This window comes from Lampetra planeri, chromosome 10, assembly GCF_965212315.1.
Source record: "Lampetra planeri chromosome 10, kcLamPlan1.2.h2, whole genome shotgun sequence".
In the NCBI taxonomy this organism is placed as follows: Eukaryota; Metazoa; Chordata; class Hyperoartia; order Petromyzontiformes; family Petromyzontidae; genus Lampetra; species Lampetra planeri.
In genome coordinates, this window is record NC_136116.1 from 3,668,555 (window position 1) to 3,682,351 (window position 13,797).

The 13,797-nt window shown below is 48.6% G+C and overlaps 1 protein-coding gene across 1 annotated transcript in view; it reads right to left on the bottom strand.

The window, feature by feature from the left end:
• Window positions 1-13,797, bottom strand: part of LOC144721128 (uncharacterized) — a 67,554-nt gene that overhangs the window by 36,734 nt on the left and 17,023 nt on the right. The window contains exons 9-13 of the mRNA XM_078598524.1: window positions 12,370-12,396; window positions 10,657-10,701; window positions 9,159-9,203; window positions 8,975-9,028; window positions 2,113-2,181 (exon numbers count right to left, since the gene is read on the bottom strand). Coding sequence (XP_078454650.1) covers window positions 2,113-2,181; window positions 8,975-9,028; window positions 9,159-9,203; window positions 10,657-10,701; window positions 12,370-12,396 — 240 coding nt within the window. The remainder of the gene's footprint in view (window positions 1-2,112; window positions 2,182-8,974; window positions 9,029-9,158; window positions 9,204-10,656; window positions 10,702-12,369; window positions 12,397-13,797) is intronic.

Sequence of the window (13,797 nt, forward strand, 5' to 3'; positions counted from 1 at the left end):
GGGGAAAGTGCTGTTAGCGAACCGGGAATGGATGGTGCGCATGGTGAAAGAGGACAGAAGGTGAGCGACATCATCACCGCCGCCTGCACCACCAGCACCAAAGACAACGATCCCCCGTGTAGCCTTAACAGACTGTTGGGGCAAGTGCTGTTAGCGAGCACCTATGAAGGCCAACACGGCTCACGAGGGGGTGGCTAGCCAGAACCACGCCCGGCCGCCTTTGTCTCCCCAGTGGCGATGTTTACACATCGCACTAGGCACTCATTTGAGGCTGAGTCGACCCAGGGGTGGCCCATGCCCGGTTCAGATAATCGTCATTGGTGCTGGCCCTGAGTGGGATCGCCGGGTTCGTAGCGCAGCGCGCTCACCGCTACACTAACAGCTCCCCACACACACTCACACACGTAGGCGCACGCGCGTTGCTCCTGACTCCCACTCGCAATGAAACCAGTGAATCTTGCACATTCTGTCACAGCCGGCACGAAGCCCACACACGGCCGAGGAGGGGTGTTTTTGCTCGTGATTTATGAAAGCCAAACGGAGACCTCCCACCGGGATGGTTGCGGGCAACGAACGCATCACCGGTGACGGTTCTGAAGCGTTGCCGCGCGAATCTCGATGAACGGTAAAAGCGAGAGTCGCCAGGAATCTCGTCCCTCAAACGATCCGAACGCGTGCCGAGTGATGATGCCGGTCGGCGCTGCGAAAGAACTTGGGGCTCTGAAATCGCCACTCGTGACCCGAAGCTCGACGCTGTTTTGCCCGCGCGAGCCTCTCTTTTGATCTCCATTGTATTGACATCTCTTGAAGTTGCAGCCGAGCAAAAGTAAACGTCTAAAAGGGGCCGTACATAAATGACGTCACGCACCTGGGGGGGGGGGTTAGACATTTGTGACGATGTGTGACGAGGGGGGGGGGGGTTTGAGAAATGTGACGTCAATCAAAATTCGCAACTTTCAATAAATATAGACAACACGTTCTACTTAATTAAATAGACTTTTTGATAAATATTTTCTCTTACAACATCAGAGTGCAGCGGCACATTAAATACGCACTACAATGACAATAGTTTAAAGCGATTTGAAGCATGTTTTATTTTTGGGGGGCGGGGGGGTGCATAGCTTTGTGACGTCATATTTGAGGGGGGTCTGACTTTTTGTGACGCCGTGTGACGAGGTGGGGGGGTCAAAAATCGGCCAAAATCGCGTGACGTCATTTATGGACTGCCCCAAAGGCACAGATGGGCTCAGCACAAAATAACAAAGTGTTAACACCGATTAGTATTTTTTTTTGCATGAAACACCGATGTGCACCGAGGCTTTAGCGATCAGAATTTGGCTGAAAAGCAAGAAGTACGCCCGTGCCTGTAGGTGCCTCTTATTAAGCTCTGTCTCTTTAATCCAATAAACGCTTCTGGCTATAACTTTAAATCTTTCTGCTCTGCTTCCTGGGCAAATGTGTGCGTTTGTGGGTGATGGGGGACGAGAAGCAATTGTACGAAGTTAATTTTTTTAAAGAACATTGAGAAACACTCGTAAAAAAAGCGTATTCTGCAAGAAGCGTACTTTCTCCGCGAACAGCGATGGCTGCGTAGGAAACGTTTCTGACAGCGAGGCATTGCGTGTCTGCGCGTTGCTCTTGCGGGCGAATCAGTGCCGGATTAAGCTAGTGCGGGGTCTGTAGCATATGTTATAAAGAGGCCCTTAATTTTAAAAAACATAAATATTAAAACACACAATTTTAACTTGCATGGTAAAGTAATTGTATTTTTTCATTTGCTATACAGACAGATAATACCACAAATCGCTAACCTTAAACACTCAGTCGTTCATAAAAGTTTAAAGCAGTATAGTACTATAGTAATAGAGCAAGTGCAGAATCACTGAACCGGAATTGATAGCTTGAAAGCGTTTAGCGCGGGGCCCTTGAAAGTGCGGGGCCCGCAGCACGTGTAGCTACATGTGTAGCTACACGTGCTAGTTTTGCTACGAGGATGATCCGGCACTCGAGCGAAGACGTCATCGCCGTCTCTCTGGGGCTGTGAGTATCAGCAGGAAGGTCGCGCGGTGTCGCCCCGTGGCCTCTGCTGTCACGCGGTGAAGGCCTGCTTACCTTAGGTCCTGGGTGTCCAATGCCCGCCTCGCCCTGCACACCTGGAGGGCCAGGCAAGCCCCTCTCTCCCTGTCCGGCACATGCAAAGACAAAGATCCCCCACATAGCCTTAACAGACTGTTGGGGCAAGCGCTGTTGGCGAGCACCTATTAAAGGCTGGCACGGCGCACGAGGTTATGGGTCGACAACACCACGCCTGGCCGACTTTGTCTCCCCAGTGCTGATGTTTACACACCGCATCAGGTACTCATTTGAGGCTGAGTCGACTTAGGGGAGGCCCAGGATCGGTTAAAAATGCGACATTGTTATTGGTTGTGAGCGGGAATTGAACTCGGGTCGCTGGGTTCGTAGCGCAGTGCACTAATCGCTCCCCATGCATACACACGCGCGCACGCACACACGTGCAAAGATATGACATTGCCATGCTGCTCAAGAGCCGAGCAGTTTTATATGAGCACGCAGATGCTTCAAGTAAATGTAAGCCGGGCTCCAATCTGTCGCTACCTATAAATACAAATATTTGTTTTAAGATATTTTATTTTCCACACGATGAATAAAGCGCTTTACCTAATACCAATGTATTCACATTTAAAAAGTAATATTCCCATTGTTTTTAAAGCCTCCTTTATTTGTTTTACCACTGTTGCTGAACTCAGGCCCAAACACCTAAGACGCCAAACGGTCAGCAACAAATAACGCAATTGATAGTAAAACATAATGAGAATCCGTACGTTTCTTCAATGGATCTAGGATACGAGCATTCTGGGGAAAGAGACGATGGGAGGGAACTCCAAAGGCGAGCGGCGGTGCGAGCAAAGAAGCGGAAAGCGACGTGAGCCGCGGTGTGGCGGTGGTCGAACAAAGTCGTGGGTGAGACAAAGCGATCAGTCTGGTCGACCTTGGCCCTCTTGCATGGGTTGTGCAATTGGTGAGCGAAGTTCACAGCCATGTTAGCCGCAACAGAAAGGTAGATAATTTATCACGAATTCATTTTTTTGTCTCCAAACATAGCAAGCAGAGCTTTGACAATGATTGGTGCCGGATAATGACGTTGCTCCTTACCGCTCGTCATCGGTTCCCGATCTCGTCTCTAAGTTGTTTTCTCTCTCTCTCTTCGAGAGCGAGCGAGTACTGTGCGTTTTATAAGCTGAAATTATTATTGATTCCCGCCTTTCAAACTGAAAAGCGGGAATCAACTGGTTAATTTGAAACAAAACATGGCAGCTTTTGCCATCTGAATCAGTAGCTTGGGGCCACCACAGCTCTGTTCTGTGCGCGCACACAACCCGTTCTGTCCCCCCCCGCCTACCACCGCCCTTGCCTGTAATCTCAGCCGCACTACACTGTCACCGTGAGAGTGTTCATCTCCTGCATACTTATTTGCCTGGCATGTGTCATGAATTCCACCCCCGCACGGCACAACAAATCCCGTGAAAGGGAATTTTGTTAACCGCCACAATGCACCTTATGTTTTAATTTTTAAAGGACCGCTTTCAGCGCATTCAGAGTCGCAGAGGCACGCTGGGGTATTTACGCGCCAGGCCGTCGTACTGTAGGTCAGACAGCCCAGTGAGCTTTGGCATCTCGTGACCCGTTTTCAGACGCGCGAGTCGCTGAAAAAAATCGCAGAAATCTGCTCTCCGTTCCGGACAGACACTCCAAACGGCGCGTTTCAATGCCGCTCATTGTTGCACACAGAGATAAGCTCTCAGAGCGTGCAGTCATGCTCGCTGCCGGCTAACTATAGTTTCATTTGTAGAAAAATATGATAGACTGTAAAACAAAAACTTGCAATGCGGCTCTCGTAATTTTATTGCATTCAGCTGTTCAAGTCGCAATAATTCATTGTGCCGCACCAGGGCGAGTGCCCTGACCGACTCTGCCGCAAGTCAAGCCGAGTGACCCGCGAAGCACCCAGATGCCCACCGGTCCAGGGTAATTGACAATGAACTCGCTTTTCCCACAAGACCGCTCCGCGTCCACATGTCCTCGAGTCAGGCAACGGACAAAAGGGCGGCGTTGTGGCGTCAGAGACCGCAAACATTGGCCGGTGTGTTTCCAGAGCCGCGACATTCCCTGGGGATTCCCAGCCTGTGCCACCCTCACGCCGCAGGGACACATCTCATCTCGGGTCGCCATCTCTGAGCTACAAATAAAAAACAACCAGGACACATCATTTGGACAGAGAAAATCTCCCAAATGACAAAACGGTCATTAATAAAGTAAAGTTGGACAAACCTGGGAACACAACTGGCAATGGAGCATTTTCCTCGGCTCTGCTGTTCGAGGAGTATTCGTTTCGATGTCACTGACCACGCAGTGCCTTATCAGAGCTACTTTTTGGAAACAGAGGAATACATTTTCTTAAATCTGATGTGGACTTCAATGGCCACCAGGGTCCGGTGAAATCTCTTTGGAAGCCCAGTGCGAAATGCTTCCTCCGAGGCGTCCTTGGCCTTTACTGACGGGGGGAACTGCCAAACCCGCCCCCTCCTCCCGGGCCCCACTTCCTGTGGTTACCACTGATGCTGCGTCGTTCGTGAACACGGTTGTCCGGACAAAGTTAATCTGAAGGCACAACTTCTGCCGTCGCCGCGACAGCGGGATATGAATCTGGAATTCTGTCACGCGATACTAATGTTTTTGTGTCTGCGAGTTGTGCAAATGTCAGACGTTCTGCAAAGTCTGGCAGTTCTTTATCAGGTTAATTTGTGCATTATTTGTTTGCACCAACGATGAATACAATAAAGAATGTGACTTTCAGTGACGGCTTTACGCGTACAAACTATGGCAGCTCGTATCGTGCAGGTGACTTAACTCTGCAATATCGCGGTCGAAAATAACGTGCCAATTATTGTGGACAAAACATGCTTTCGGAACAACGATAGCCGATGCATCTTATCTTCAGATGTTGCCCGTACAGAGGAAGACACTTGTCATGCAAACCAGAGTATCTGCGGGGTGGCATTGAAACTGAGCAGCTGCTACGGCGGCAGCGCGAGTTTCGGGACCGAGTATAAAGCCACCGACGCCAATGCTCTCACGAACGCGTTTCCAGGACACGGTTTTTAAGAAAAATGCAAAAGAGAATAAAAACTCCCCCGCTGCTGAAGTCCGAAGTCTGGACGCTGTCGTAAATAGCGTTGCGAACTTAAATCATTCTCACGCTTTTAGAATTGTTTTTTTTTACGCCGACGCAGACACAGGAGACGGCTCAGTCTGTGCCTCCATGCCAACGAAGGCGCTAAAACTCGAACGACGAGAGTGTAAATCTCATCGCGCCCAGGCAGCCATTCTTAGATTGGCAAAACTTTTACGCGTTGAAAAAACAAAAGCGATGAAAGTGAATGAAAGATAATCCACCAAGAACAACGGAAGAAGTGTAAAAGTACACGGGGGATAACGTAATGATGAACGTTGGGAATCACATCGAGAAATCGAAAGATGGACGCGTTGTTCAGGGAACAATGCCAATCAGAGACATCGTATTGACTGTCAAGCGACGTAAGAGGCAGGCTTTGGCATGGCTAGAAGGGATGATGGTCAAAGGACAAGACAGGTGATGGAATGACAGATCACCAGGGAGATGGAGAGATAACATTAGCTCGGGTGCAGGAGTGAGATGGATCGTGGAATTTCAATGCCGCGAGGAATGGGAACAACGTGGGGAGGCCTTCGTGCCACGGTGGATTGACCCTGGCTGTTGATGGTGGAAATAAAAATTACGTTTCTGAGCATCGAATGTGCACCTTGCTACAAACCACATTTTAACTCTAAAGTCAATCTTTGAATTGTAAAGAAAAATAAACATTTGGTGATCATGCGATGGCAGTGGTGCATGAGCACAAATAACAAAACAATGACCCAACACATTCGTCAATAACAGCCCTGCCTCCGCGTGAAACGACAACGACTGCCCCATCGCAACACTCAGTCCTTTTGTAAGAGAAAGGCAGCGAAATGTGCATTGTGCGCCCCTTTGCTTGACAACTCTTCGTTATCACCGAGCCCACAGCAGAAACAAGACGTTGCGACATTCCCAATGCTGAAACTGAGAGAGAGACAACGAGAGCGGACAACATCGTAGAGTAGTCCTGGCGTGAGCGACGCGACCGATGCGCATTTCTCGTCGGCGGTGCCTTCGTTATGATCCCCTGCCCGCGTGTCGCTCGCATGTCATTTCCATATTCGTCATAGGGGCAACATCTCCCAGGGAGGAATGAATGCCCGTCCATCTGTACGAGGAATGCCTGGATGTATGCTGTGTAAATAAGCTCAAAAAAACAATACTTCTATTTTTGAACAACCTAATCTGTTAATTCACTGGTAGCCGTCGTTTTTTTAGCGCGCATACTGAGGCTGACAGAAACGTCCAGACAGCTATTCAGGAGAAACAGAAAAAAAAAACTTTCACCAATTTGGTTTGTTTGACAGGTGAAATCCAACCCAAAGCACAGTAAAAACATCGCCGCAGCCACGGAGTGCGAGACAAGTCAGCCACAGCCCAAGGCCATCTGCGGCGTAGACCGGTTAATAGGAGCGGCAGCACAGACACCGAATTTGGCCCTTTTACTGTCACTGTGTTGCACACAAGCCTCCACCGTGCACAGTCAGACACCCAATATCATTATCAGCGTCAACATCATTTTCAGCGACTGTGGGAGCAGCAGCAGCAGCAGATGCAGCATTGGCTTTATCACCAGCAGCAATATAATAATGGTCATCATCATAAGCAGCAGCAGCAGAATTTGCAGCAGCAGCAATCAGATGCAGCATTGTATTTATCACCAGCAGCAATAGAAGAATGGTCCTCAGCAACAGCAGAATTTGCATCAGCAGCAACAGCCAAAGGAGTAGAATGATGATCGACAAGCTTGTCCATAGATCCCAATGCAGGCCCCTTGCTGAGAAAGAGTGCTGAGGCTCAATAGGTTTTACTGAATAAATAAAGGACTGCTGCTGCTGTACTACCACTGTAAAGTATGTCAAGCGACACGTGGTTGAGTCCATCATAAGATTTTTCAAAAAAAGGTCACTAAATCTGTCCAAAGCGAAACTGGTATATATTTACAACATTGATCGCCGCTGCCAAAACATATTTACCCCAATCATTATTTGGAACACTTTCAGATGGCTCAATAATAACTCAGCCATCGATAATAATGCTGCTCGACAACCTCTTTGGAGAAATAATCCCCATCATAAACGATAACTATCCACTTCAAATAACTGTGCTACACGGACGGTTCTTGGAGTCCCAGGGCAGAGTGTCACGTGCAGCCCCCTTTTTCGTTAGCGACAGGAAACAACAAAAAACACACACGGCCCCGTTGTGGGTGCCCTCTTTTGTGTGAAGTCCTGGGTCAAAAATTGCCACTTTTGTGCTCCCACCTACGGGTGGCCCTACTGCGGGCATTAAAATGCCATCGGACGCGTGTAAAAGTTGCCTTTTTTTTGCTGCTGAATGGAAAAGGCCCGGGCACGCGCGGCCACGCCTGCCCGACGAACAGCTGTCAGCATCTGCAGCGTCGCACACACGCACGCGTCTGACGCACCGAGCCCGAGCTTCCACCCGTCGTCTACCCGACCGCACCACACCCGCCGTGGGAAGCAGCGATCAGAGGGAGGGCCCGCAAGCCGCTCGTTAATTTAATAAACCGGGCACGGCCGTTTTCCGAGCATTCCAGACGTGCGTGCCAACCGGACACCTGCGTGCTAACCCACTGCTGCCGGTGGTTTGATGAGGAGCCAACATTCGTAAGCTGTCAGATTTCCCCGCCCGTTATCTTTCCGTGGCGCACGTGACCGTGACAGTAATGCCATAATTACGGCGCCGTTGCTTTAGAGTCAGTGTTTACGGACGACGCTCCAAGAAGAGCCCGCGTGTGAAGTAAAGAAATGCGTAAAGTAAGTTGCAGAGCTGATAAGCGCTTTGCCCAGGTTTCCCTTGTACCACGTATGTTTCTCGTACATTGTATACCACGGTGTGGTTCAATTCCAACCGGGTCTGTATGGGTTAGAGACGCAGAAGAAATGTCTGTACCCAGCACACCGTATCCAGTGTGTACCTCTCGCTGCTATGGCTCTGACTACTGTTCACGCGGCACATACTACTTCAGTCTACCAGCGGACCCGGTAAATATTCTGATAACATCAAATGTTGTCTCATCTGACATTTGTTCTCTCAGCACATCTCTGCATTCTCTCCGATTCTCACATTCTTTGCGGCTAACAACGACGGTTCTATATTTCCAGTTTTGAACGCAGAGCTGGCCTGCAAGCTCATTATGTTGACCTTTTGCAGAGAATAAGAGGCCGCATTATGAAGCCAACTGAACAAATCTCGTTCAGAAAAAAATGTCATAACCCTGGCCGGGCAGTCGGTATGCAGCTAAACGATCACGGTTGCAGGCTCTTTGCTTTATTTTTACTTTATTTACCAGGTAAGGCCCACCGAGCTATGTAGGACTTTTTCACAAGCGACATGGCCACAAATGATAGCTCAACGAAGCATCTTATCACGTGGAACTTTATATCAGCCAAATACTCTTAAACGCGTGTTGATTCTAAATATGGCGGGAAATACCGGAGGAGCTGGACAAAAATGCACGCCATCACGGGGAAAGAGACATGCCAACTCCAAATATACAGCAGGCGTCAGGGTTGGGATTGAACCCACGACCTCCTCCATACCAGGCTAGGGAGATAACATCTGGCCAACGCGGCGGCAACGCTCAGTGGCCCGTGGACCATGGCCATTGGAGGAATTACACGCTTCGCTCTGAATATATCTCACCCGGGCAGTGCGTGGAATGTTTCAATTAACCACACCGCCGCCCCCCACCCCTGCACCAAACCGTACCTTTGGTCCCTGGATGCCTTCGAGGCCTTGTTCACCTGAAGGTCCTGGAGGCCCCTGAAGGTCAGATGGACACATTAGTCGAGGGCATCACAATCACGCCAAAGGGCTCGCAACACCCCCCACACACAAACGGGAGGCCGTCAACCGCGGGTGCCGCCTTTGTGACGTCACACGGCGCCGTTACCTTCGGGCCTTCGGGTCCCCTTGGACCACTCGGCCCGTCTGGTCCCTGGCAGGCGTGAGGAACAAAACAAGATTTGTCTGTTAAGTGGGTTATTGGCATGCGGTGATCAATCATCGTCCAGCTGCCAAGGCGTGATCGCGCGCTCCGCTTTCGCTCATGTGGATTTGCAAAGTCTCGTGTGACGATGATAGTTTACATGACTTGCATATGATTGCATGTACGGGTCAAACTATACAATTAAACTACACACATTTTTAAGGCTCATTGAGCTGTATAGCTCTTTTTCAGAAGCGACCTGGCCACAAATGATGGCCCAATGAAGTAGCTTATCATGTGGACATTCATAGCAGCCAAATAATCAAAAAGCAAGTTACGAAATGTGGAGGGAAAAACTGGAGGACCCGGAGAAAAATCCACACGACCACGGGGAGAACATGCAAACTCCAAATATACTGGCGTCAGCTTTGGGATCGAACCCATAACCTCCTATATATCAGGCAAGGTAGTTAACATCTCGCCACCGCGGCGTCAAATGTTGTATTCTGTGTGTGTACATGTTTTGTGTAAATACGTTCCCGTTACAAATATGTGCAAGAGTTACCAGTTCAATGCGTGTACATTACGTATGAGATTGTAGATGCATACGCCTGTGTAAATATGATTCCAGTACATTGATAAGCATAGTTACACAAATATATACTTGTTCCAACATATGCATGTGGAACCATGCAAACGTGTGTATGTTTGTGCATATGTACATATGTATTTTTTCACTTTTCATACCAACAGATTTTATATAGTAATACTTTTTGATTATTGAAAACTTTTTTCTGGGACTAATTAGTTAACTACCAGGTCACTATTCAAACACCTATTTAAAAACTGGTCATCAGGAAACTGTTTTCACATTTCATTCCCATCAGGCCCCATGGTGCAAAGTGCAATCTACAACTCTTATAATCCACTCTCTCTCTCTCTGGCCTCTGCTCATGTGCTATGAAGAAGGGCCATCGCCTGAAACGTTGCAGGTTATATATATATATTATGAAGGATGCGGTGTTCTTGACAAATGTGTTGAGTTGTTTTCATTTTAAAAAACTCCTGCGACCCGAGTTCGATTCCCGCTCATGGCTATCACCAGTGACGATTATCTCAACCGGTCCTGGGTCTCCCCGAGGTCGAATCAGCCTCAAATGAGTACCTGGTGAGATGTGTAAACATCGCCACTCGAGAGACAAAGGCGGTCGGGCGTGGTGCTGGCCACCCACCCCCTCGTGCGCCATGCCGGCCATCATAGATGCTCGCTAACAGCGCTTGCCCCGGCAGTCTGTTAAGGCTACACGGGGGGATCTTTATATTTGCCTTTGTTGTACATCTGTATAGTTTGCACGTGTCTATGGTTGTACATGTGTATGTTTGTTGATACATGTGTATGTTGGTGTAAACACTCTTATCAGCGCAAATCATCTCCCGTGTTAACCGCTCGGGTCTCACCCACCCTGTCTCCCTTCTCGCCGGCGGCTCCGCACTGACCCCTGTCACCCTGCACAGAGGGGCGAGAGACAGTCAGGCAGGGCACCGCCTGACGAGTCCTCCAGAGCCCTGTGACTTGGTGACGATGTTGTGGTCAAAAGCTGGAGATAGTTTCGATTTAAAGCTTTCGTGACTGCAGGGATTCATCTTCTTGGTTTATTCGGTAAAGCCACGTAGAATGGAAATAATAAAATAATAAAAATAAAAGCATGTAATAATGTTATTATTTTATTATTTCCATTCTACGTGACTTTACCGAAAGAACCAAGAAGAAGCTGGAGATGGTTTCGAATGGACACGTTACAACAAGCCCTCGATCGATCCACTGCTGGAGGAGGGCCTCCCCGAGCCATGCGGACTGTGAGGCTTTGATGAAGACGGGGAGCATGAATGTAGAGGTATCTTGAGGTAATTTATTTAACTTCCCTCTGCTGTCAAGCATGTAGCCCTACAGCCTATAACACCTGAAATGCTTGGTGACAATGATTTGATGCTGATATAGTGCCCTGCTGTAACGCTGCGGTGTCGCAGAGCGATTTCCATCATAGCTGGTTCTTGTGAGCACAAAGGTGACTTCGCACCTGGCCTGCAAATGACCATTTTTCTGCCGGTATAATCACGTTTGAGTAATTTGCAGGTAATTTTTCCAATTTGGAAAATTTTGACCCTGACGCCGACACACAATGTTCAACTCTAGTCCGGGAAATCTATAATGTCCACTGTGAAGCAGACGCAGCGTAGTAGTGTTATTATTATTATTATTAGACGGCAGTATTAACCAGGGCGGCCAAATGGATTCGAACAGTGAACCTCTGCCACAAGCAGCAAATGCGCTACCGTTGGGCCGTGTTCGCCCATCCAAGCACTATTTGACTCAACGCTGCTTAGCTTCTGAAATCTGACGGCATTAGGTGGATTGCGGGTGGTATGGTCAGAGGCGGTTGACACGATACATTTTGGTGCGTGAACACACTATTTAGTGCATTAGATGAGTAATGCGCATCAACAGAATCAGATTCTTCGTTTATCCTGGAGAAATCCGACGAGCTGTGAAGCCATTTTTCACAGATGTCCAGTAGGGGAGGGTCAGAAAGTTACAGCAACAATACAATACACAAACACGATAATATGTGCAAAATATAGGACAGGTAAGAAAATCACCAAAAATAAATAAGCAAATCAATTAAGAATGTATATGCAAATATTGGTTGATTAAGCACTTAACATTCACGAGTGTGCACAAGAACGTGCATAGAATCGGGCATGTAATAATGCTATATTTACAATTGATGAAAAAAACGATGTTGCTGTTAAAATCGCTTCTATAAATAGGCGATTAGAGAAATAAGGCAGAAAAAACAACGTGTACAGTACAGACAGTGCAAATGACACGAAACATTTCTTTAAAATGTGATGCTCGAGTGAAACTGTGACCACCGAACTATTTGAAATGAATCAATGAGTGAATCGTTAAGAACTCGACGATGACTTAGGAGGTGACTGCATCTTTCATGCGAATGCCGCAGATGCATCACCGATGGGTGGCGGTGAATGGGAGGGGGGGGGGCAGGAGGATAGTTTGGGGGGGGGGGGGTGAGGGGGAGGGGGAGGGGGAGGGGGGTGAGGTCAAGTACAATGGAAGAGGAGGCCACACACAATGCCACTTTTTCGTGATTACCTTCTCCCCTGAAAATCCTGGCCGGCCCTGCGATTTCCAGGGAAAAAAAGGCGAGGTAAATTATCGTAAAACCACACGGAACCACAAGGGAGCACAACAAAGGAAAGCGAAACATATCTGTTAAGAGAATCAACGGTGGAAAAAAAATATACTACGCGGACGACAACAGCTAGGGGGCAAAGGGCGTAGCGGTGGGGGGTGGGGGGTTGAAGGTCTGGGGTGTGCAGAAGAGCAGCCAAACACGTGTGCGCACGCGCTCCTGTGGCGCACAGCCCTCTCTGTAATTTCAGGGCACCAAATTGGCTCTCGACACCTGGCGCGCCCGACCCACCGCGCACGCGGGGATGTCCTCTCGGCAACGGCAACACAACAACAACAACAAAAAGTGCCGGCCTCATCAGAGCTTGGAGGGCACTTAGCTCGCTTTTTTGGGGTGGTCCTTTCTCGGTTTTGTAATAAGAAACTGCAAATTGCACGGGTGAAATGTTACTTTGAACATCGGTGAGGGAACAAAGGAATGAAGATGCGTTATTGACGCGACTGCTAGAATGTGTTCGGGGCGTACGGCAGCGCGTTTTGTGAAAATTACACAACTGAACCCCCTTTAATTATAGAAATATGAAGAAAAAAAATCGGCTCGTAACGCGCACAGTGTCCGCTCGCCCTCACGGAGTGAGAACGACTCATTTAGAGGCACGAGGAATCACAGACAGCTAGAAAGGCACCCACGCAATGAGCCGGTGCCAACAAATGCCCAAGCTCTGCAGTCCTCTACATACTAAAGTGGTATTGACCAATGAAATGAATGTTTACAAAATAAATAATAATTTCTTTACCACAACTGTCAACAAGAACTTGCGCCATTCCTTCTGAAACCTTCACTCATCAGGATTTCACATAAAAAGGCCTGGGTCATTTCACTATCGCGAGAAGTTCCCAATCCACTGGAGGATTGGAGGCTTCCCCAGAACCATCACGCTCCTTCGATGCACCGATGCACCTAGCAACCGCGCACAAGCTCCCTATGAAAACCCGCCGGGTGTGGCGGTCACCCATCCACGGGCGCTATCCAGGCTAGAGCCTGCTTAGCTTGCGAGTTTTGACGAAACCTGGTACGTTTCTGGGTGATTTGGCCAGAGGCGTGGTTGAGATGAGCTGGTAAATAATGAGAATAATGACGTAGAAAAGAACAAGAGTCGACGTCTAATGGACCAGGGGGTGTTGCTGGGCTATTCTCACTCCGGTTAGCACGGTGGGCTACGTACGGTGCGAAAGAAGTTCAACATACACACATACATACGTAGAGGGTGCATGGATTTCTTGGCTGGAAAACTCAAGATGGAGTTTACTGCTGACGTGACCTGGAGCCACAGCCAGCAAGTCGCTGGGCAGGACTGGAAGACTTTCAATATTTTTTCCCTCCAAATG